The following is a 26,825-nucleotide window of genomic DNA, read 5'->3' as shown; positions in this document are numbered from 1 at the left end:
TATGACATTGTGAAAAATGTAAAGAAGACAAAAATTCAACAGTTTGGAATTTCTTATAGCCATATTTCATTCAAAACAGAACATAGAACTGATATCAGAAATTGATAGACATTTTTCCATTTTTCTTGAAAAAAAATTAACAAATTTGGAAATTAATAGCAGCATTACATCTTAAAAAATTGTGTCAGGGGTAACAAAAAGCTGAAAAAGTAAGTGGTATGAAAAAAAGGTGTAGGGTGAATTTACAAGTAAGTCATACACTGTATAAAAAGAGAATGTTAGAGAGGCACAGTCTCTCAGAAACAATGATAGTCAGTGGTTCACCAATATGTGAACAAAAGTATCTAAATGTTGTGGAACAGCTACAGAAAAATGTTCTTCAATGAAAAATTGCAAAGATTTTGAATATCCCACCATTTACAGTACATAATATTATCAAAAGAATCAGGCATCCTATAGAAATCCATGAGCACAAGTAACAAGGCCAATGGTCGATGTTGTATGCTAGTGATTTATGGGCCCTCAGGCAACACTGCATTAAAAACAGGCATGATTCACTTGTGCAAATCACTGCATGGGCTCAGGAGTAGATCCAGAATTCATTGTCTATGAACTCTGATTGCTATGCAATTCCCAAGTGGAAGTGAAATCTCTATAATGCAAAGAAAAAATAATACATCAACATAGTGCAGAAATACTGCCATATGCTCTGGGCCAAAGCTCATTTAAAATGGACTGAAGTAAAATGGAAAATTATTCTTTGATTGGATTAATCAAAATTTGAAGTTATTTATGGACACCACGGATGCTATGTTCTGTGGACTAATGATTAAAGGGACCATCAAATTTTTTATCAGTGCACAGTTCAAAAGCCTGTAACTCTGATAGTTTGGGGTTACATTTGTGCCACATCTTGAAAGGCACTTTCAATTTGTAGCATTATATAGATGCTTTAAACAACAGATGTTTCAATTCAGACAATGTTTATTTCAAGGAAGACCTTGCATATTTCAGCAAGGCAATGCTAAACCACATACTGCATCCATCACAACAGCACTGCTTTGAGAAGAAAAAGGTCAGATGATGAAATGGCCACCTGTAGTCCAGACCATTCACTAATAAAAAATATTTGGTGGATTATGAAACAGAAAAATCAAGAAAAGAAGAACCATGACTGTTAGGCAGCTAGAATCCTACATCAGACAAGAATGAAACAACATTCCTCTTACAAAACTCCAGCAAATGGTCTCCTCAGAAAATGAGGATACAATTTAAATTTGAATTTGCTGGCTTTGCTGAATTTGATGAATGCGAATAAATTTGTGCAAAGTTACATACTGAAAAGCTTGTAATTGCTCAGAAAATACACTTTGGGGAGAAGAATAAGAGATATATGGAGAAATCAGCTTGCCATAAGAGCTTACACTCTACAGGAGAGAAAGGGCCCCGATGACCATAAGATCTTACTTATTATAGAAGAGAGGACTCCACTGATAAATACTTACACTCTATAGGAGAGGAAAAGAGAGCAATCTTACACTTCACAGGAAAGAGAGAGGGCTTACACTATTAAGAAGAGAGAGAAACTTGCTTGGTGACTGTGGAGATGGAAAATGACTGCTGTACAAGTTGTTATCCACTGGGTACTGCTGATATGTGATGGCCTAGGTACTGACCACCACTGTATGAGTTATGATAATCGACTAGTTGTCATAGTGGAATTATGGTTTTCGACTGTTTCGGCAGTGTAGGGGAAGTGATACTGCTCAAGGGGTTCTTCTGCAAGTCGCTCAATCAAATCTGAAAGTGTTAGAATCCGTGTGAATTTGAGAAAGTTATATGCAAACTCCATTCTCCACTGAATGCTCTTCTAATCAATAGTCTCCTCACTTCCAGACATTTACAGACTGTTGCAAAAAGAGGGGATTCTACACAATGATAGGCATGGCCCTGTAGAAACATTTTTTGAGATGTGTTGCTCGAATCAATTTTTAAATGAATTTTTCAAATGAAATGGAAAATTATCTTTCACCTTCTGACCTGTGTTCTATATTCTGCTATGAAAAAATATGGCTATAAGAAAAGTCTAAATCATTGCATTCTTGCTTTCTTTACATCTTACATAGTCACAACTTTTTCAGAAATGGGGTTGTAGAAGGTGATCAGTAAGATTGACAGCATATTTTAACTCATTTACAGATTATATAAAATGTAACACTAATACTATATCCTGTATAAAGGTTAAAATACAGGAAAAAACATCAAGTTGTGTAAAAAGTCAAATATAAAATCAGAATTGGAATATGTTGCCAGAACATCCTCTAAAGAACAAAATAGTATTTAAATAAATGAATAACACTTTTGTGCAGTAAAAAGCATGCAATAAACACTGTGCAGAAAATTAATGTTTCCATGAGTGCTGAAGTGACAGATAAAAAATATTTGCAAATTATTAATAATCTACACAGAAATTCTTACAAAATAGATACACTTTAAAAATATATTTTTGCTGTGCTCTAAATATTAATGCATAAGAAAGTAGTTTAAACATGCTAAACTGCATACAAAAAATAATTTGACTTTCATATTAATTTTACAATTTATAATGTGTAATTTTTTACTCTCTAATGTGACAATAATTATAGCTAAACAGACCTGCATGTCTAGACTAACCACATCTGTAAGTCAAATTGCCCTTAAAAAATGTATTAAAATATATGCTGCTTGAAGCTTAAGAAATAAAAAAATTGCAGTTACCACAAGCAACAAATTTTAAATCCTGAATGCATAAAATGTAGCTGATTCAAAGGCCATCTAGGTTAACAAGATACAAACATAAAGGTATGGTATATGCATCTAAAGGTATGGTAAAAGGGAGAAGATAAAGTGAAAAATTGGTAAGTGTCAAATTGAACTTGAAGATAGGAAAAGAACCATAGTGGACTTTATGTTAAATGAATAAGAGCAATATTTTAATTTCAGAAGCAATTTTAAAAATGGAAGCATGAACATAAGTATAAATTATATATATATTAATGCATATATTTCTATGACATATATGTCTGCAGTGTGATTTCCTATAAGTGTGTTCTAGAAGTGTGAAGATTAATTTAAGAATTAAAACCAGAAGGATGTATACAGACTGTGCCCTGCTACCTGCCACCATCGCACTCTAACAAGCATCTCTATTCTTCCGACAGGTATGGCCATCCACCCAGCTCTCCTGCTCTCCTGCTGTCTGTCTATGAAGGACACACAGTGCATCACCCAGCTTTGCACATAGACTTGCCTCTGCACCTAGCATTCACATGGTATGGCCATCCACCCAGCTCTCCTGCTCTCCTGCTGTCTGTCTATGAAGGACACACAGTGCATCACCCAACTTTGCACATAGACTTGCCTCTGCACCTAGCATTCACATGGTATGGCCATCCACCCAGCTCTCCTGCTCTCCTGCTGTCTGTCTATGAAGGACACACAGTGCATCACCCAGCTTTGCACATAGACTTGCCTCTGCACCTAGCATTCACATGGTATGGCCATCCACCCAGCTCTCCTGCTCTCCTGCTGTCTGTCTATGAAGGACACACAGTGCATCACCCAGCTTTGCACATAGACTTGCCTCTGCACCTAGCATTCACATGGTATGGCCATCCACCCAGCTCTCCTGCTCTCCTGCTGTCTGTCTATGAAGGACACACAGTGCATCACCCAGCTTTGCACATAGACTTGCCTCTGCACCTAGCATTCACATGGTATGGCCATCCACCCAGCTCTCCTGCTCTCCTGCTGTCTGTCTATGAAGGACACACAGTGCATCACCCAGCTTTGCACATAGACTTGCCTCTGCACCTAGCATTCACATGGTATGGCCATCCACCCAGCTCTCCTGCTCTCCTGCTGTCTGTCTATGAAGGACACACAGAGCATCACCCAGCTTTGCACATAGACTTGCCTCTGCACCTAGCATTCACATGGTATGGCCATCCACCCAGCTCTCCTGCTCTCCTGCTGTCTGTCTATGAAGGACACACAGTGCATCACCCAGCTTTGCACATAGACTTGCCTCTGCACCTAGCATTCACATGGTATGGCCATCCACCCAGCTCTCCTGCTCTCCTGCTGTCTGTCTATGAAGGACACACAGTGCATCACCCAGCTTTGCACATAGACTTGCCTCTGCACCTAGCATTCACTTGGTATGCCTTTCAGCTAACCCCAGCTTACCCCAGTGTTATTTATGACCTTGTTTACTCTGGCTTGATCATATACATCTGGTCCACTCTTAATTGTCTGACCAAGAAGAGCAGCGACCACTCCTCTCTGCTTCACACCTGACTGCACTTAGTTGTACATATATTGCAGAGCACAAGTCTGCATAGACTTCAGTCTGCAGTGTGATTTCCTATAAGTGTGTTCTAGAAGTGTGAAGATTAATTTAAGAATTAAAACCAGAATTGAACCAGAAGGGAACTGAAGGTAACTGGACACAGTCACTGTAAACAATGTTTCTGTTTGTTTTCACTTTCACCGCAATAATCCTTCACTTTCTGCTAATTCCCCTAATCCCTACTCCTAGTAAGGAACTGTTCATCTCTTCTTCAATCCTCCCCATCCACCTCACCTCCGCCTCAAAACTGTTCCTTAACACACAATCCTCTGTCTCCAAACACAGACAGCCCCCTCATGCCCTCTCCTGCTCCCACCTGCTAACACTTTCTCTGCTCCTTCTCACTGCTGGTGATATCTCTCCAAATCCTGGTCCTCCTCACCACATTCCCACAGTCATTTCTACCTCCCATCCACACTCTATCACAACCTTCCGTAACCTCTCCAACCTTATACCCATTCACCCAGCCCCCGCTTCCCCAGTCCCACTAACAGGAGCTCTGTGGAACGCTCGCTCTGTCTGCAACAAGCTTTCCTACATCCATGATCTTTTTGTTACTACCAAACTCTCCTTCCTCGCCATCACCGAAACCTGGCTCACCCCTTCTGACACAGCCTCTCCTGCTGCACTTTCGTATGGCGGCTTCCACCTTTCTCACACCCCCCGCCCCAGCTGCAAACATGGTGGAGGAGTTGGTTTTCTCCTGTCAGATACCTGCTCCTTCACCCCAATCCCACTGCCACCCTCTGTTACCCTCCCTTCCTTTGAGGTGCACTCTGTGCGCATCTACTCCCCCTCCAACCTCCAACTGGCTGTCATCTACCGCCCCCCAGGGCCAGCCACCACCTTCTTTGACCACTTCACCACCTGGTTACTTCATTTCCTTTCCGCGGACATCCCTACTATCATCATGGGCGACTTCAACATCCCCATTGACACTTCCCTCTCAGCTGCCACTAAACTTCTATCTCTCACTTCCTCCTTCGGCCTCACTCAATGGTCTTCTACAGCCACCCACAAAGATGGCCACACACTGGACCTCATCTTCACCCGCCTCTGCTCCCTATCTAACCTCTCTAACTCACCTCTTCCTCTCTCTGACCACAACCTGCTCACATTCTCTTCCCTCTTCACTCCATGTCTACAATCCCCACCCCACAAACTTTCACACCCTCGCAGGAATCTTAAACACCTTGACCTACACTCATTCTCTGAATCCCTCCTCCCTCTTACAGATATAAGTTCCTTACACAATGCGGATGACGCTGCCGCTCTATATAACACCACAATAGCTGTAGCTTTGGAATCCGCTGCCCCACTTACACATACCAAAACTCGCAAAATCAACAGACAGCCCTGGCACACCAGCCTGACCAAAGAGCTGAGGCGAGCTTCCAGGGCTGCTGAGCGCAGATGGAAAAGATCCCACTCCAACGAGCACTTCATCGCATTCAAACAGTCCCTCACTACTTTCAAGACCACACTCGCCACAGCTAAACAAACCTACTTCTCATCTCTCATATCCTCCCTGTCTCACAACCCTAAACAGTTATTCAACACCTTCAATTCTCTCCTCCGCCCCCCAGCACCTCCTCCCTCCCCACTCATCTCAGCTGAAGACTTTGCCTCATTTTTCAAGCAGAAAATTGATAACATCAGGGACAGTTTTGGTCAACAACCCCCAGAGCCCTTCCTCCCGACTTCCCAGCCCTCCACCTTCAAAACCAACTTCTCCACCATTACAGAAGATCGACTCTCCACTCTACTCTCAAGATCACATCTCACCACCTGTGCACTCGACCCGATCCCATCCCACTTCATCCCAAACCTCACCACAGTCTTCATCCCAACCCTAACCCATCTCTTCAACCTATCACTAACAACTGGTGTTTTCCCCTCAAGCTTTAAACATGCCTCCATCACACCTATCCTCAAAAAGCCCTCTCTTGACCCATCCTCTGTATCTAGCTATCGCCCTATATCACTTCTCCCATACGCCTCCAAGCTACTGGAACAACACGTCTACCTTGAACTGTCCTCCCATCTCTCTTCTTGCTCCCTCTTCGACCGCTTACAATCTGGCTTCCGGTCACACCACTCCACTGAAACTGCCCTTACTAAGGTCACCAATGACCTCTTAACTGCCAAGAGCAAGCGACACTCCTCTGTCCTCCTCCTCCTGGACCTGTCGGCTGCCTTTGACACAGTGGACCATTCCCTATTATTACAGACCCTCTCATCCCTCGGCATCACAGACTTGGCCCTCTCCTGGATCTCATCATACCTAACAGACCGGACATTCAGCGTCTCCCACTCACACACCACCTCCTCACCTCGCCCCCTATCTGTCGGAGTCCCACAAGGTTCAGTCCTTGGGCCCCTGCTGTTCTCTATTTACACCTTTGGCCTGGGACAGCTCATAGAATCTCATGGCTTTCAGTATCATCTTTATGCTGATGACACACAGATCTACATCTCTGGACCAGATATCACCTCCCTACTAACCAGAATCCCTCAATGTCTGTCCACTATTTCATCCTTCTTCTCCACTAGATATCTGAAACTCAACATGGACAAAACAGAATTCATCATCTTTCCCCCATCTCACGTGACCCCCCCTACGAACCTATCAATTACAGTAAATGACTGCCCACTCTCCCCAGTCCCACAAGCTCGCTGCCTCGGAGTAATCCTTGACGCTGATCTCTCCTTCAAACCACATATCCAAACCCTTTCCACTTCCTGCCGACTTCAACTCAAAAATATTTCACGCATCCGTTCATTCCTCACCCAAGAATCTGCAAAAACCCTAGTCCATGCCCTCATCATCTCTCGCCTTGACTACTGCAACCTCATGCTCTGTGGCCTCCCCTCAAACACTCTCGCACCCCTCCAATCTATTCTAAACTCTGCTGCCCGACTAATCCACCTGTCCCCCCACTATTCCCCAGCTTCTCCCCTCTGTCAATCCCTTCACTGGCTCCCAATTGCCCAGAGACTCCATTACAAAACCCTAACCATGACATACAAAGCCATCCACAACTTGTCTCCTCCATACATCTGTGACCTCGTCTCCTGGTACTTTCCTGCACGCAACCTCTGATCCTCACAAGATCTCCTTCTCTACTCCCCTCTTATCTCCTCTTCCCACAATCGCATACAAGATTTCTCTCGCGCATCACCCCTACTCTGGAACTCTCTACCACAACATATCAGACTCTCACCTACCATCGAAACCTTCAAAAAGAGCCTGAAGACCCACCTCTTCCGACAAGCCTATAACCTGCAGTAACCACCGATCGACCAAACCGCTGCACGACCAGCTCTACCCTCGCCTACTGTATTATCACCCATCCCTTGAAGATTGTGAGCCCTCGCGGGCAGGGTCCTCTCTCCTCCTGTACCAGTTATGACTTGTATTGTTTAAGATTATTGTACTTGTTTTTATGTATACCCCTCCTCACATGTAAAGCGCCATGGAATAAATGGCGCTATAACAATAAATAATAATAATAATAATATATTTAAATTTGTATACCTCACAAAAAATAATTAAGGATCATTCTTCTAATTTGGTATTAAGTTCAAGCAAAAAGATAATGTAAACTACTTACCACAGTGACATTAAAAGCATAAAGGAGATCAAAGGGAAGAGCAGCAATTAAATCAATGACGAACCAAGTTGTAACATAGTGGATACAAATAGATCTTGCTTTAAATATAACTTGGCCCGACTTGCTCACATAGGTTGTTCGGAAATTTAAAATAATATCTGCTTGGCAAAGAAAAGAAGAGAGAAAAAAGACAGGTATCACATGTATTATGATAAAGAGGATATAAGTAAAAGTAGCAAATTGTATAAACAAACATTTAAATAAACAAGTAATTCTTTTTTTAATATGAAAAGAAAAATTAAAATTCAAACATATTGACTAATGTTAGCCACACACTCTGTATGGAAGCACATACATGTAGCATTCTTTATCTGACACACATTGCATTAACTATGTTATACGTCTAAATGCAGAAAAAGTACTGGACAATTAAGGGTATGTATACAAAAAGGGCTTTTTGTGCTGATCTAAATATTTTGTGTTTTCTAGTGGAAACAAGGTCCAGGAAACACTTCCCCTTTGGATACTTTTTGGACTTTTTCATTTCATGAAACATTTCCTGAAGTGGTCTTGAAGAGTTTTGGAAAGTGTTTTTCCACCTTTTTATTGTAGAGTACTTAGTTTGAAGCATTTTTCAACAGCATGCACTTCAAAGAAGTGTCATTCAGTTTCTTTTCTCCCACCATGTGTTTTTTCAAAATCTGAAGCTGAAGAACATGCTCAAAAGAATGAATATTTGACCAGGACGAAATTTTTACAATATAAATTGCTATGAAGCGTCTTTTAAGCAATTTTTGAGTGATTTTACTGGCATCTTTTGGAACAGATCACCTACAAAAGACTCCTAAGAAAACATTTGTGCACATACTATAACATATTACAAGTCATTGAACATGTTGAGTTAAATGTCGAAATCCAGTTATCTATATCAATATATCTTACTGTATCTTGATGTGTGCATGATATTTTCAAATGTTACATTAGTAATACATGGCCTCTCTGTAAATCTGTACTATGGAGCAGTAGTCCATACCGTATTAAATTTTACTCACTAAAATCTGTGTCTATATATGCTTTTGACATGATAAGAAAACTAAGTTTAAAAAAAAACTTTTACCTGAATTAGTTCTAATATACCATTGAGCTTCTTAAAAGTATATGGGCTCCATATTGAAAAGATCACATGAGAACTTTAATAAACTAATTTCTAGGTGAATTGAATTTGCCGCTCATTTAATAGAAAATTTGTATTTTCCTGAATCCTAATTTTCTGTAATTCACTTTGTGTGAATTCAGAAAAATAATCTTGACTTAAAGAAGGACATAAAAATGTTTTTTTTTTACAAAAAATACTCTTTACTCATCTGTCCCTCTGCTGAAACCATCAGTGCACTCCACTGTGCAGGTCCCTCCGGCACCGTGTATGTGACATCCACTACATATGTAGAATGATATCGTTATGATGTGTCTCATGATGTCATGATATCACAACAGACTTAGGGCCCCGTTACATGTAGCGATGCACCAGCGATCCCGACCACGATACGACCTGGTAAGGATCGCTGGTGCATCGTTAAATGGTCGCTAGTGAGCTGCTAAACAGGCAGATCTCACCTGCGATGCAGCGGCGCAGCAGCGGTCGTTACTTACCTGTCAGACGTGGCGATGATGACATCCCCCGTGCACGTCCACGCGTTGCTCGTCGGCGCCAGCAGGAAGCCCAGCAGGATGCCGCCGACGAGAAATGGCCCAGGACGTTCTCACGCGATCAGCGATAGCCAGCTGGGGAGCCGGTGGGAGGTAAGTATCACATGTAGCGATATCACTAGCAATATCGCTGCTGCGTCACAAAATCGGTGACTCTTTAGCGATATTGAACGCCCCCTTTAAGTAATGAAGACAGACAACGTGCCAAATGAGATTAGGAGGATGTCACATGCTTGTGGTGCCAGAGGCAGCAGTGCAAAGCACCAGAAATGTTCTGCAGTATCAGGACAGATTAACAGTGCGATAAGAATTTTTTACACCCTATGTTTTATATTTTCTGTGTTCTTTGTCAATCAGTAGATTTGGTTTCCTGTACCATCTCTATGCTGATGACACCCAATTCTATGCTTCTTATCCTGACATCATGCCAGCCTTTCTAGAAAACACCGGCAATTGTCTAAACGCTGTGTCTAACATCATGTCCTCACTATATCTGAAACTGAACCTGTCAAAGACTTAACTCCTTGTATTTCCTCCCTCTACTAATGTACCTATACCCGACATTGCAATTTCTGTGTGTGGTTCCACTATTACTCTCCAGCAACATGCCCGCTGTCTTGGGATCATACTTGACTCTGAGCTTTCCTTTGCCCCCCCACATTCGATCACTGGCTCGCTCTTGTCATCTGCACCTCAAAAACATTTCTAGAATTTGACCTTTTCTTACTTTTGGCTCTGCAAAAACTCTTACTGTTTCTCTTATTCATTCTCGTCTCGACTATTGTAACTCTCTTCTAATCGATCTCCCTCTTACCAAACTCTCCCCTCTCCAATCTGTCTTGAATTCTGCAGCCAGGATCATATTCCTCACCAATCGTTACACGGATGCCTCTACCTTGTGCCAGTCATTACACTGGCTATCCATCCACTCCAAAATTCAGTAGAAACTTATTACCCTCACCCACAAAGACCTCCATGGCTCAGCACCACCCTACATCTCCTCCCTTGTTTCAGTATACTACCCTACCCGCGCCCTCCGTTCTGCTGATGACCTGAGGTTAGCATCCTCAATAATCAGAACCTCCCACTCCCGTCTCCAAGACTTTACATGTGCTGCGCCAATTCTTTGGAATGCACTTCCCAGGTCAATACGATTAGTCCCCAATCCCCACAATTGTAAGCGTTCCCTGAAAATGCATTTATTCAGACTGGCCTATCGCCTCAACACATTAACCTAATATATCCCTGTGTGGGACAGCCAAAAGTTTTACCATAACCAGGTCCCCGCATCATGTTCCCACATGCTTTATGCATCCATGAGCCCACTGTGTCTGTACTGTTGCACACTTAACATTATGGCTGGTCCATACAATCAGGCCAACTGCTACCACCCACCTTTAGTGTATACCTCTTTCCTCATAGACTGTAAGCTTGCGAGCAGGGCCCTCATTTCTCTTGGTATTTGTTATAATCTATGTCATTATTGTTATGCTGTAATGTCTATTGTCTGTACAAATCTCCTCTGAAATGTAAAGTGCTGCAGAATATGTCGGCGCTATAGAAATAAAATGTATTGTTATTATTATTACAATATGAATGTGCACCTACACACTGCATTTATTTTATTAGGTGTGCTGGCCCTTGATTTTGGTTTTGTTTTAAATTCTCATACGTGGTACATTTGGAGGAGGGGCCACTTCCTCTGGGCTGTGGACCTTGTCTATTTAGCGTTCCACAAGTAGGTGCAAAACACAGTAAGGCTCAAGTCCTGTTTGTCCCTGTTTACATTGAGGCCTACTGGCACATAGTAAGGTAGGTCACTAGAGTTAGGCACCATCTTGATTGGGTACATGTCGCATAGGATGACTTTCACGTTCTTTTGATCAAAATGGTATCAACTAACGATCCTGTTATTAACATGTATTACAAATGCTTATTTACTTACTGCAGGCTATCTCTTCATTGTTTTTAGGTAGGCTTTGTTATAAAACGTCAAGATAAATCGAACCACCTGAAACATTATATTGTGCACATATTTCACTCCTGTCTAGTAGCATAAATGGCTAACAGCTGAGTCAATAAGTATTCCACAATTGCACTATTATCAGATTATTCAATAATCACAAGAAAGAACAATAAAATGGCTCGTTGCTGAAAGACAAACTTGGTTCATTTATTTTTTTGTTAATTCATAATATGATGTGGAGGAAAATTAGAATATTCAGAATTATGTGACTGTGACATTCTTGCAGATTTAGCGAGTCTAAGGCGAGTAGTTTACTTCACTGATAGAATACTCAGCTTCCACTGGTATTTATAATTGACAATTATATAATGAAAATTTAATAAAACATAAATATAATAAACCTCTTGTTCATTACCATGCATGATTCAATTACAAATAGATTCATAATGCAACAAGATTACTTAAACATCTTATAGTTAAACATCTTATAGTTAAACATATAGTAAAGCCAAACTAATAGTTACTTGATTTACCTTATAGATTAATGTAACAAAACACTCGCACCTTTTGAGTCAACATATACAGAATTAAGATTTTATTTATCAAAATTACCACCCCTACTTATCCCTGTATTCAGTATTAACAACTGGCAGGAGCAGACAATTCACCAGCAAACACTTTTCAGCAATTGACCATCACATTGAATGACTGCTGCTGTTATAGTTCTGTTATCATTAAAGGCCAGGATATCACAACATGCATGAAATGGGAGCAACAGTAGGCAAGTGTGCTTTTTGTTTTTAATTTAAATGCAACTTGTCAGGTCATCAACGCCCCAAAACTGCCATCGGCACATGCCAATGCCCTATTAAAATAAGTGTTTGTTATTCCAAAATTCTGATTTGAGTGGCAAAAAATACTTTAATATTGCCCCTCATGATATCGTAGACTAGTCTGGGAAATATATGGTGGCAGATTGGAAGCTTTGGGGAACCTCATAGGTTCTTTTGAACTCCTTTTGCTTTCACAACTGTCTATAACAGTAGATTTTGCTGTGGCTCTGGTCCACTTAATAGTTGTGCTTGATACCTCTGGTGCTGACCTTGTCTAATTACATCATGTCATCACAGGCCGATTCACGTGATGACATCATATAGCCTAGTCAGTGCCATTGGTGCCAAAAGCCACTGTGAAGAACTGAAAGCACCTATGTTTTGCACAGGTTGCATTTTATCACATTTTCTCTGCATGGTTTTGTCACAAAACTTGAAAGATTTCCTACTACCAGCAAAGTAAACTAGAGTTATGAAGTCTCATACACACATTGCTTATTTTTCCAGAATCTGCAACATTTCAATTCTTTCAGCATTTTTACGGCAGATTTCATCCATGCTTTGGGAAAAATCTGCAATAAAAATGCATGTAAAAAAGGCAGCAAAAGTGTGGCAAAACATCCATATTTTCAGCAGCGTCTTTCCTACCAAGAGATGCAAAAATTTCTGCAGAAAAATGCTTAACGTGTGCACATGCCCTAAGAGTGCGAGATGACTGGACAGAGACGTGAAAAAAGGGCATAAATATAAATACTTTCTTATTCCGGTGTAGATTGGATAGGTGGTTACCAACACCTGTTGAGAATTTCATGTTAGCAGCACCTTTAAAACTATATTTACTTAGAAAATTGATGGTGCTCAATAATTATTTCATCTGCAAAATGTATGTAATATATGTATATATATTATATATGCCATATTTGTATGTATTTCACTCTCTGTATATACAGCTCTGGCAAAAATTAAGAGACCACCACATCAAAACTCTGTCATGGGCAGCTCATTTTTCAGACCTGATCCCCATTGAAAACCTCTGGAATGTAATAAAGATGATGATGGATAGTCACAAGCCATCAAACAAAGAATAACTGCTTACATTTTTGCACCAGGAGCAGTGTGAAAGACTGGAGGCAAACATGCCAAGACACACGAAAGCTGTTTTTAAAAATCATGGTTATACCACAAAATATTGATTTCTGAACTCTTCCTGAGTTAAAACATTAGTAATGTTGTTTCTAAAAATACTAAATTTATTGCTTGGAAATTCGGAGACATGTTGTCAGAAGTTTGTAGACTAAAAGAACAATTTACATTTGACTCAAAAATATACCTATAAAGAGAAAAATCAGACAAACTGAACATTTGGAAGTGGTCTCTCAATTTTTGACAGAGCTATATATACAGGTGCTTCTCACAAAATTACAATATCATCAAAAAGTTAATTTATTTAAGTTCTTCAATACAAATGAAACTCCTATATTACATAGAATCGTTACAAACAGAGTGATCTAATTCAAGTGTTAATTTCTGTTAATGTTGATGATTATGGCTTACAGAAAAAGAAAACTCAAAAGTCATTATCTCAGTAAATTAGCATACTTCATATCACCAGCTTGAAAAATGATTTTAAAATCTGAAATGTTGGCCTGCTGAAATGTATGTTCAGTAAATGCACTCAATGCTTGATCAGGGCTCCTTTGGTTTAATTACTGCAGCTATGCTGCGCGGCATGGAGGCCATCAGCCTGTGGCACTGCTAAGATGTTATAGAGGCCCAGGTTGCTTTGTTGGATCTGATGTCTTTCATCTTCCTCTTGACAAGACCCCATAGATTCTCTATTGGGTTGAGGTCAGACTAGTTTGCTGGCAAATCAAGTATAGTGATACTGTTGTTTGTAAACCAGGTATTGGTACTTTTGGCAGCGTGGACACGTGCCAAGTCCTGCTGGAGAATCAAATTTCCATCTCCAAAAATCTTTTCGGCAGAGAGAAGCATGAAGTGTTCTAAATTTCCTGGTAGATGGCTGTGCTGCCTTTGGTCTTGATAAAACACAGTGGACCTACCTACACCAGCAGATAACATGGCTCCCCAAACCATTACTGATTGTGGAAACTTCACACTAGACTTCAAGCAGTTTGGATTGTGTGCCTCTCCACTCTTCCTCCAGACTCCGGAACCTGGATTTCCAAATGAAAGGCATTATTTACTTTCTTCTGAAAACAACATCTTGGACCACTGCTCAAGAGTCCATTTATTTTTCTCCTTGGCCCAGGTAAGATGCTTCTGGTGCTTTCTATTGGTCATGAGTGGCTTGACACAAGGAAAGTGATACTTGTAGCACATGTCCTTAATGTGTCTGTGTGTGGTGGCTCTTGAAGTAGTGACTCTAGGAGCAGTCTACTCCTTGTGAATCTCCCCCAAATTTTTGAATGGCCTTTTCTTTATAATCATTTCAAGGCTGCGGTTATCTCAGTTGCTTGTGCACCTTTTTCTACCACACTTTTTCCGTTCACTCAACTTTCCATTAATATGCTTGGATATAGCACTCTGTAAACAGCCAGCTTCTTTAGCAATGACCTTTTGTGGCTTACCCTCTTGTGAAGGGTGTCAATAACTGCCTTCTGGACATCTGTCAAGACAGCAGTCTTCCCCATGATTGTTGAGCCTACTAAAACAGAATAAGGGACTTTACTAAATGCTTAGGAAGCCTTTGTAGGTGTTTTTTGTTAATTATTCTAATTTACTGAGTTAATGACTTTTGGATTTTCATTGGTTGTAAGCCATAATCATCAACATTAACAGAAATAAGCCCTTGAAGTAGATCACACTGTTTGTAATGACTCTGTACTGTATAATATATGAGTTTCACTTTTTGTATTGAAAAACTGAAATAAATATATATATGTATATATATATATAGTAAGTGAGAACGTCTCCAATTTTCTAATTAAATATATTTCTAAATGTGCTTTTGACATGAAATTCTTTACGGATGTCAATAACAACCCATCCAATCCCCATTGGCAATGAAATCATACCATAGATGTCCATAAAATACGTTAGGTGTAATAACAAGAAATGACAGGGAAAAAGTATTCAACATGTCTATTGAAATTTAATTAATACTTCGTACAAAAGCCTTTATTGGTGACGAAGGGTTCAAGATGCCTCCTGTCTAGAGAAACTAATCACATGCATTACTCAGATGTGATTTTGTAATATTCTTCCATACAAACACTCTTTAAATTCTAAAGGTTCTGTGGGCTCCTTCTATGAACTCGGAGCTCTTATTCCTTCCATAAATTTTCTATTGGATTCACGTCAGGTGATTGGCTGGGCCATTCTAGAAGCTTTATTTTCCTTCTCTGAAACCAATTGTCAGTTTCATTGCTTGTGTGATGGAGATAATTATCTTGCTTAAATGTCCACTCTCATTTCATTTTCATCATCCTGATATAACAGCAGATTTTTATCAAGACTGTCTAAGTACATTTTTCCATTCATCCTTCCATCAATCACATTTGCTGTTTCCTTATTCTAAGAAAAACCCACACCACAATGTTCTCCACCCAATGTTTACTGTTGGTATGGTGTTTTTGGGGTGATATGCAGTGCCTTTTGACCTTCAAACATGATGTGTATTATAGCATCCAAAGAGTTTAATTTTGGTCTCATCTGTATTTAACAAGCTTGTCTAAATATTGTCTAAATTTTGAAAGCAGTGAACATGTTTTTTGTCCACCAATGAAGTTTTGCATGGTGAGTGTGCATACATGCCATGGAGTTTGAGTGCATTACTTATAGTTTTCAATTTTTTTTACAATTGTACCTGCTGATTCCAGGTCTTTCTTTAGCTCTCCACAGGTGGTGTTTGGCTCTTGGACAACTCTTCTGACAATTATTTTCACTCCTCTGTCTGAAATCTTGCAGTGAGCACCTGGCCTTGGCCAGTTTATGGTGAAATAATGTTCTTTACAGTTCTGGATTATGGCCCCAACAGTGCTCATAAGGACTTTCAGTAGTTAAGAAATAATTCTGAAACCAATTATATCAGTATGTTTTGCAACAATATGGTAGCACAGGTCTTGAGATAGCTCATTGGTTTTACCCATGAGATGTTTCTTGTTTTGCACCTTGGCAATGAGACATATTTCTATAGGCCATCCAATAAGCCAGCTGATATTATTTTTCACACAGTGGCAGAATTTCTATCTGATAGATTTCAGCTGGTGTCATGACTTTCCATGGCTTCTTGCATCTTTCTTCATGTATTCAATACCTTTCCCCTGTGTCATTTCTCATTATTACACATAACTTAGTTTATGAATGTACATATGTACATATATATACAGTGCTGTGCAAATTAATTGGGACAAAGCATTTTTTTAAGTAAAATCGTAAGTTGGTTACCAGTCAGTGATTCAAGCCAGTTTTAACTGCTTTGAACAGGCACTCACACCTGTTCAAAGCAGTTAAGTCTGGTTTGAATCAATGACTGGTAACCAACTTACAATTTTACTTAAAAAAATGCCTTGTCCCAATTAATTTGCACAGCACTGTGTATACATATATATATATATATATATACTCTATATCATGCTGCAGCATTCTACTGTAACTGTGAGGCAAATGAAAGAGAATAAATTGCTCTTCTTAGCTAGCTGCTTAGATCCTGAAGAATCTGAGGCTTCTGAGCATTAAGGCTATAACAGAGGGTCAATAAGAATAGATCAATAAAGGATCATCTGCCAAGAGATCAAGGGACCGATCAATACTGGCAATTTTTTTGACAACATTAACAAAGCTAGTGCTAATGTTAGATGCGCCAATTTCACTAAGAGGTGTCTGCCTCATTAATGAATTAAGCGAATCTTTCACTTATGGTGTGTCATATTTGAAATTAATGGCAGCCAAGGCCTGGTGTACATTTTTATCAAAATTTACTTCACATTGGGGTGTAAATTATGATGAATTTGTTGGCACATGTGGCCATGCAATTTATGGTTACTCCATTTTGAGAAGTTTCAAGCACTTTTAAGTCAGAGTTCTGGTAAAAACTCCTTGATGAATCAGACCCACCTGTTCCTCATGAGCCAAGTCTGCCGAAAAGTTGAATTGCTGCTAGAGAAAAAAAAACTTCAGCATATTGCTGTTGTCTCTTACAGTTAAAAGAATGTGCTTCAACCGAGGTGCCATGTGGACTCTTTATTTGAAATTATCATCATTTAGGAGTCTTACAAAAGTTACGTGATTATGTAAACTTTTTCAGAATTATTATAGGATTTATGAAAGTGATCTTGTAGTTTAGGCTACATATGGGTGGAATAACTATTTGCTCAATAAAATATGTTCCTCACCAATTAATTACTGGTTCCTTATGTTTTGAAGCTACTGAAATAAATAAAAACATACAGGAAATATTTTCATGTTCAGCTGAGAGTTCAATTTTATAAATCGAGAGGAACATATTACATTTTAGCTTTGTTTGATGAATCTTGGAAGTAGTGTAGAACATTCTCTTCCACTTGCATTTATAAAGTCAGATAGAATTTTAGATTAAAGCAAAAAAGGATCTGTGACCTTGATACTATGTCTCACCCTGTAAAGCAATATGTGTGTCCGCAAAAAAAAAAATAGCTTCTATGTAGTTGTTAAAATTGAGCTATTACATCTAACTTCCTTACTTTCTTGGAGAAGGCTATGCCACATCTTATATTTTAATAATAATCTTATTTCTATGTGGCTTTAGTTTAGAGCTTTGAAACAGGTTAAACACAATCTGTATTTTACAGGTTTTCAAAAGCGACATAAAACTATTTAAATTTGCAATCAAAATTATTCAAACCCATTGCAAATTAGGTTTATTAGCATACTTTAAAAACTTTCTGCTGTTTGAAATAAATCAATCAAACAAGAACAATTTATATTTCTTGACACAGCTAATATAATAAGTGGTTTCTCCACTTATTAAACACAACATGCCGCTTTTATTGACTACTGCAGCCTCAGAATTATTTAACACCCTGAATAGAACCCCTCACTCAAGCACACCTGACATAACTAATCTAGAGACAGACCAATCATGAGATTAAAAAAAATCAAATACCTGGACTGGCTAGAGGTTTGTTGACTGTGATGTTTGTTTGCATAATAGAAATATAATAGAGATGAGTAAATCTCTTGAAATTTTAAGAATTAATATATGCCATTTTTTTCTGGACTTTCTATGGGACTTTTTTCTACTATCATGTGAAATAACCCTAACAGATCATAGTACCGACTCTGTCTTGAAAAATAGTTTGTGTGATACATTAATGCCATTGTGCAGTTATCTAGTATGCATATATGATTAATTATAGTTAGTAGATTGCCTCTACAAAAATTATATGGAAGTTAAAATGTATGGAAGGTCTTTAAATGTAGAGTCTACCATATGAAAAATTAGGTTTAGTTTAGTTGTATTCTGTATTATACATTTTACAGAAATTGGTAATAATCCAATTTTATTTGTTTAAACAGATTTCCTATTGATAAAATAAGAGATAAGATTTATTTCTGGTATGATTTGCTTGCATTACTGTTCAGCAGAGGTGACTGCTTTATCTGTAACAAGCTTATCTTCACTCTCAAATACACTAATCCATATTTAAATGGAACTTCTATACTCACTCATTTACTCATTAGCCAATGACTGACACATTATGAACTTGATGTAGCTAATCTGATTTCTGATTTAATTAAAAAAGAACGTGGTAAGCCATGTAAATAAATTACATTGTAGTAATAAACATAATTTCATGTGATTTTCAGCTACTGTTGTCCATTAGTACAGGGTGGGCCTTCTATATGCATTCACCTATATGGATACACCTAAATAAAATGGGAATGCTTGGTGATAAAGTAGATTGGTCGTCGTGAGCCAGTTGAATGGCTACCAAGGTCTCCTGATGTGGCCCCCTTAGACTTTTATCTTTGGAGTCATCTGAAGGCAATTGTTTATGCTGTGAAGCATCTGAAACAATGGATATACTGGCAGCCTGTGCTATCATTTCTTTTGCAGTGTTGCTATCAGTGTGTCAAGAGTGGGAGAAGAGGGTAGCATTGACAATCCAACACAATGGGCAGAACTTTGAACACATTTTATAAGTGGTCATGAACTTGCAAATAACTCAGGAAAGAATAAAGTTACGTTAAAACCAAGCACACCATTGTTTTTCTTGTGAAATTCTCAATAAGTTTGATGTTTCTTATGACCCTCTTCCCATTGGAAAAAATAAAGTTGGATCCAAAATGACCGACTTTAAATTGGCCAACATGGTCACCACCCATCTTGAAAAGTTTTCCCCCTCCCATATACTAATGTGCCACAAACAGGAAGTTGATATCACCAACCATTCCAATTTTATTTAGCTAAATCCATATAGATGGCCCACCCTGTAGTTATTACTTTACAATAGACATGCAAACGACAGCCTGAAGCCTTTAATTTCCAGGTATAAATTATCAGTTACTTCTCTAAAAATAGCATGCCATGCTATTGACAGTGCCTAAAGTAAATGTCTACCCTTAAAAGCAACCTTTTATGTGCAAAAATGCTTTTTACCTGCAGATATAGGGTCAATCTGTGAATAAAGAGTGTTTAAATGCTGCCTGACTACCTTATTGAAAGCATGGCTATTGGGAGAAAATTAACTTATATCCTCCTGTGAGCTGCCTTCTTTCAGTCATAAGTGATGTGCATGGAGTGATTAAGGTACTGTCACACTAAGCGATATTGCTAGCAATATCGCTATAACTTGTGACGTTATAGCGATATTGCTAGCAACATCGCTGTGTCTGATACTTACCTACGACCCGCTCCCCCGCTGGTTATCGCTGATCGCGCGAGAACGTCCTGGACTGCTTCTCGTCCTCAGCTTCCTGTGGCGCTTCCTGTGGAGAGACGAGCGACGAGCGTGGAGCCGGGCGGGAGGACGCAGGATCGCCTAGTGTGACAGGTAAGTAGCGACCCCCATCCCCACTGATGTCGCTGGTGAGATCTGCCTGTGTGGCAGCTCACTAGTGACCACTTAGTGATGTACCAGCGATCCTGACCGTGTCATATCGCTGGTCAGGATCGCCGGTACATCGCTAAGTGTGACAGTACCTTTACAGTCACTCACTATACATTGTCTGAGAGTTCTCCCTGGCACCACAACTGTGACCAACAGTAAATCCTTGGCACCTTTCTTGACAGCCTGCTCAGCATAAATGGGCTGCAGCGTGAGCTGTCAATCAAAGTATCAGAGAGTTGTTATAGCTGCCGTTCACAGTATATATAGCCTTGACGTAAGTCTTTGAAAACCGAGCGGAAAGATATAAGTTAATTTCCTCCCGTAGCCGTGTTTTCAGTAAGGTAGCCAGGTATCATTTTAATGCTCTTTACACACAGATTGACACTATATCTGCAGGCAAGCAGCATTTTTGCACATGACTGGTTCACTATAAAAACTGATTGGTTCAATGTAAACACTTTAAACACCATTTAGTTTTTTTTAATTATGAACAGTTTAGGTGCTGCTGTGTAATAGCTTACCATATTTATACATTGGCTAGAGATTAGTTTATAAAGCTTTAAATATCGAAACTAAACTCACAAAAGGTGAAAACGTAAAAAAAATGCAACTTTCTTGACATTTACTTTGAGTTGAGTCTAAGCTCCCAAGCTCCATAAGATGTATCAGGTCTTAGAAAAAAATGCACGTCAATGCTCCTGGTGTCAGCAGAAGCTGGAGCTGCTCCGTTATGGATCAGCACAGCACAGCGGCATTAACTCTATAGTTGCCACAAATGGGTACTGCACATCCGTCCCCTGTTCAAATTAATAGGTGGTAGATGTGCAGTACCTAGCAGCAGCTATTATTCCCCTAACAGAATTGTGCAGCTCCATTACTATGCAGATCCAGCAGCCACCGATACTGTGAACAACTTTTTGGCAGGGGTGCCGGATATCTCAGTCCCATTGATCAAACATTGATGACTTATCCTATAGATAAGCCATCAATGTTAAAAAGTGGACAACCTCTTTATGACAGTTTTACAAACTTAAGCCAAAGCTACAAAGTATTAGACCAGAATAAAAATAACATTTACCCTACAAAACACCCATTGCTTTAGTGCCCGTCATCAAATTATCATCGCCAGTTTCTTCTCACTTCCCTGCAGCAGGTACATGCCATCTATGCTTGTGACTCTGCATTAATGGTATATAGACTGTGACCACTGAGACAATTGATCTAGTGGGTAGACAACACCTGACTGCTGCAGGGAGTTAAACAGAGTCTGGAAGGGAACAGAGGAGCATTGGTGTTGGGGTTCTATTGCTATTTTACACCATTTACTGTACTATCTTCAAGATGCAATTACCATGAAAGATTATTATGAAAGGAACATTCTTTGGAAATATGCTTGTACATTGGGTGAAACAATCTTTGTGCAGTGCAAAAGAGCATTGCTTTTGGCGGTGACTGTGCATCATCATTCGTATACAGTACTGTGCATGCAGGGACCATTGTTATAAACTTACATTAAGAGATTAATGACACATACATAACATGACCATAACAAACAATATAAAACAGAGAAAATCATGTATTGCTGTAACATAATTAATGAAATATTGAACATAACACATTATATACTAGAGCAGAAAATACAACAAACACTCATGGTCAATGAGAAGCAGCTGATCTTACCTATAATAAAAAGAATTTCCACTGATATATCGCTAACTGTTGTGCTTCTTGTTGATGACAGGTCATCATTGTCCACAAAGGATACATTGTAAGGTACAGTAACAGCAACATAAAACGTTGCTAATAATATAAGCCAGTCCCAGGCAGCTTTAAAAGTGCTAAAATGTAAAATGATGAACTTTGTTTTTTTTGCATCTGAAACTTTATATTCAGGAATTGCTGGTTTATCTACAAAAACATTCTGGAAAACAAAAGAAGAGGAAAATATAAAGTTACTTCTATCTGACAACCGTGAAATGTACATTATTCTGTCAAATCATATATATATATATATATATATATATATATATATACATACATACACTGCCCCAGGGTAATCTCTCCTTGCTGTGTAAACATTTAAATCTTCATAACACATAGGAAATAATCATAGATCCCAATGGACATATCCTAAATTGGTCAAAAATAGTATATAAAAGATAAATGCCCCTATCACCTGCAGGATGTTTCTTTAAGGTCAGCAGCTAAAATGTAATTTTTTCTTGTGCTCTTAAAGCAGAAATACTACACAGAACTTACTGTCAGATCTATGAACAGTGTGTTTTTTGGGCTGGAGGACCTGAGCATTTTACATAGCAGATATGCTTTACATTTTCACTTTTGCAAACTGCATAAGGCTCCAATAAACGCATGTGCAGTGAACGTCACTTACACATATGTACTTAGGCCCTGATTCACTAAGATTGGTGTTTCATATACCAGTCCTAACCCCTTCATGACCTTGGATGTATAGGTAAGTCCAAGGTTGTGTCCCTGCCTTTAACTTTGGCTCTGGTGCTGAGACTGCATCTTTCCCTGCACATGACAACTGATCTGATCAGATGCCATATGCCTCTCCAATATATCAAAATATATAGTAAATTAATCAGATCAGTAAACAGTGTAGCCAAAAAAAAAAAATTGAAAAGCCCAAATTGCGGTTTTTTGGCAGCAGCAACATTGCAATAAAACGCAATAATGGGCAATCAAAACATCGCAGTTACCCCAAAATGGTATCAATAAAAATGTCAGCTTGGGGCACAAAAAATAAACACCATCCATCTCCATATCATGAAAAATGGAGACGCTACGGGTTTTGGAAAATGGCAACAAAAGCAACTTTTTTTCTTGCAAATTTTGGATTTTTTTTCAACACTCATATAAAAAAGAACCTCTACATGTTTGCTATCTGCATACTCATACCAACTTGGGGAATCAAATAGCCAGGTCAGTTTTAGCATTTAGGGAACATGGTAAGTAAAAAAATCCCAAAAACAATTGTGAAATTGCTTTTTTTTTCAATTTCACATTTTTTTCCCTTTTTTCCAGTACATTATGAAATTAATATCAATGGTGTCACACAACTCATCCTGCAAAGGCAAGCTCTCATATGGCTACATTGATAAAAAATACAAAAGTTATGGCTCTGGGGAGTAAGGGAGCAAAAAATGAAAACACAAAAACGAAAAATGGCAAGGTGGTGAAAGGATGCAGCAATAAGATGTGGCAAATTAAATAAGAGGAAAATGTCACTTAATGACTTATTGCATGATAATAATTGCATCCTGTGTTGTGCTTCTTCATGAGATCCACCAGAATTGTTACTCCAGTGATGAATTGAAGAAACATTCCTGGAGAAAGAAGCTTTATGAGTTTTGAAGATTTTAATGCTGTTCCAACCTAGCTCCTCCCAAGCTCTGTCAATTTTTACATACATGCCCAAAACTGAAAGCATCAAAAGTTTTTTTTCTGGGGTAAAGACTTTGACAAATCAAGGTTTTAGTGCTTACAATATATATGGTTAACATTTTTGGACCTTTTAATTCTTAATAGCAATAAATAACCCTTAGAGATTCCATTAACATAATATTCAAGGAGATTTTTTTGGCTGATAATCTGTTTTGCCAGGTATACTGTGTTGGAATGTGATCTATTGACTGGTCACTAAGAAACATGTACAGTCAGTAGCAATACTTGGGTGGAGCAATCATTAGAAATAAGTGGATCTGATAAAATTTGAATATGACAAACTTTGATATTTTGACATTTAATTCACAAAGAAGTTTTTCTATATTTTTCAGATGGTTACCATTTTGCCAAATCGGAGTAGATTTTTGTAATGTTCAATTATTTAAATTACACTCAAATATATTCTCTGATCTCTAGTCACAATATAACTTTCAATGCATTGCAGGAAACATTTTTCCTACACCGTTACCACCAGCTTGAAATGTTTAGCCAAGTCTGAATTGAAGAATTCATTAGTTTTATGCCTATTTCTGACTGTGCCATATATGGAACAGTAGAAATGAAAATCAGATCAGTTGACATTAGTGCAGTCTTCATTCCTCATTATTGTAGTTCGCAGTTCTCATTCAACTCATTTAGTTCTCATTCAACTCGTTATCTAAAATTCTGAATTCTTTTTTCACCTTTTACAAAAGTGCCACTCTGCTAAACGTGACATCTATGTGTATTATATGAAAAATATCTTCAATATCTTAAAAAATCTTTTCATCATATCTACTGCCACAGTCATCTTTTAATATTAAGTGTAAAGAAGGCGCGAATTTACAGTGGATTAAATTCTTGATTAACTAAATTACAGCACTGAATACAAGGCTGTTAAAAGATATTTTCTTGTGTTAAACCATTAACACAAGCAGATAGTCTTCCTGGTAGCATGCCGATCAATGATATAGCATGGCAATAAATGCTTGTGTGACACCCCAGAGTCCGGTTGTCACAGTGACATTGCCTCCTTGTAAGAGGTGAAGTCATGCTTGGAGGCAGAAGGGGGGCCCCATGCCAGGTAACATAGATTAAATCACAATGCTGCTGCAGGTCAGAAAAGGGAGCTGCCTTATACATTCTGGCCAGCAGAGGGGGTTGGTCAGTCAGCTAGAAGTCAGCTGAGGGAGTTGTCATGGAAACGAGAGCAGTTATGAGCAAATGACAAGACAGTTAAACGGTAGGTAAAAATATCTTTCTGAAAGATCCAGTCAGTTCAAGAGAGGGAGCTGATCTGTGAGGAGCTGGTGAGGGGAGATGATCTGCGAAGTGCTAATAGAGAGAAAGGGACACCAGAGTCCTGGGTGGGCAGGAGCTGTATGTCCTGCCGCTGAATCTGGAAGTACAGGGGATTGTAAACTTCTAAACGACATTGAACACCTGAGGGCACGGCAGCGGATAAGGAGCCCAGGGCTGACGGTGAAAAGGACGGTACTCGTGGAATAGGCTCACGCTGACAGCCGTACAGGTTAGAGAAATCATCACAAATAAAGGGTCTCAGCTTAGTTACAAACAGCAGACACCCACACAAAAAGCGCAGAAGGAAGGTCCTAAACCCCCACCTGGCAAGGTGGATCCTCTGAATGCCTCCAGGTTAGCCGGACTCAAGCCATCACTTGTATGTAGTACTCCAGATTGCAACCAATTGCCAGTAAAAGGTAAAGAAACTGCACCTCTCTGTGTCCTCTCATTTCTCTGCACCCCAACTTTCACAGCCATCTTAACTATTATTCTAACATCTTTGCTCTGGGACTATTGCTCTACCTGTGGAGAGCTATTTTCACCTTAGCTGCGACACATCAACAGTCTCAGGGGAACAACACCGCAGCGCTGGTCACCTCTGACCAGAATACCACAGGTGGCGTCACGTATTTAATCATCTATAAACTTTATCTTCATTTTTACCACATCTAACAAAATCACAAACAACTTTTCCCCCTATCCTATTTATTATTCAATGGATGCCCCAGGGCCACGGACCGGGTCGCCGCCACCATGACACCGTCCCCCATTGAAGTCGACGGGCCCGGTACTGAGTACTCCACGGCCAAGGACGCACCCAGGGCGCTCCACTTGCTGACTTTCATCTATGAGCTATGATTGCCACTAGTTGCGTACAATTGTTCATATAATTGTTTGTTCTCATATAGTTTTATTATTTATTACTATTAGCGTCACATCCTCCATTTACTAGATACTAGATATGCTGCCAAGAATGCTGATTTATTTATGTTATGATGGTAAAGCAATTTAATAACTATTCTTTTTGCAGACCCAACAGAAAACAGATGGCAACAACTTGCAGTCTAGGTAAGCAAAATTTAATCCAGTCATTGTAAAGCTTAAGTTAAATTTATTTAACATGCTCCTATAGGGTTTGGTAAAGACTGAAAATGTGGGTAGATTTAACCCCTTAGTGACCGCGCTAATTTTGACCTTATTGACCAAGCCGAGTTATAGAAAGCTCACTAGTATTACTTTATGTGGTAAAACTCTGCAGTCCTCCAACATATCCCAGTGATTCTGAGACTGTTTTTTATCATCAAATATTCTACTTCAAAATAATGGTACAATTTGTTCAATTTGACTTGCATTTATTTGTGAAAATATTGCAATTTTGGTGAAAATGTTGAAAAAATTTCAATTTTCAATCTTTCAATCTTTATATCCTAAAATTAGTTTGTCATGCTGTTCAAAATAATTAATAAATAACATTTCCCAAATGTTTACTTTACATCTGCATCATTTTTA

The 26,825-nt window shown here is 39.1% G+C and overlaps 1 protein-coding gene across 1 annotated transcript in view; it reads right to left on the bottom strand.

The window, feature by feature from the left end:
- The window catches only part of KCNH8 (potassium voltage-gated channel subfamily H member 8), a 534,349-nt gene that overhangs the window by 193,300 nt on the left and 314,224 nt on the right, over positions 1 to 26,825 (bottom strand). Inside the window, 2 exon segments of the mRNA XM_073568115.1 lie at positions 8,005 to 8,162; positions 22,245 to 22,485. Of these exon segments, the coding sequence (XP_073424216.1) occupies positions 8,005 to 8,162; positions 22,245 to 22,485 (399 nt within the window).

Source organism: Dendrobates tinctorius, unplaced genomic scaffold (assembly GCF_039654945.1).
Source record: "Dendrobates tinctorius isolate UK_male_01 unplaced genomic scaffold, ASM3965494v1 ptg000005l, whole genome shotgun sequence".
NCBI classification, from domain to species: domain Eukaryota; kingdom Metazoa; phylum Chordata; class Amphibia; order Anura; family Dendrobatidae; genus Dendrobates; species Dendrobates tinctorius.
Note: the sequence above shows the minus strand (reverse complement) of the source record. Positions and strands in the feature narration are given on the sequence as shown.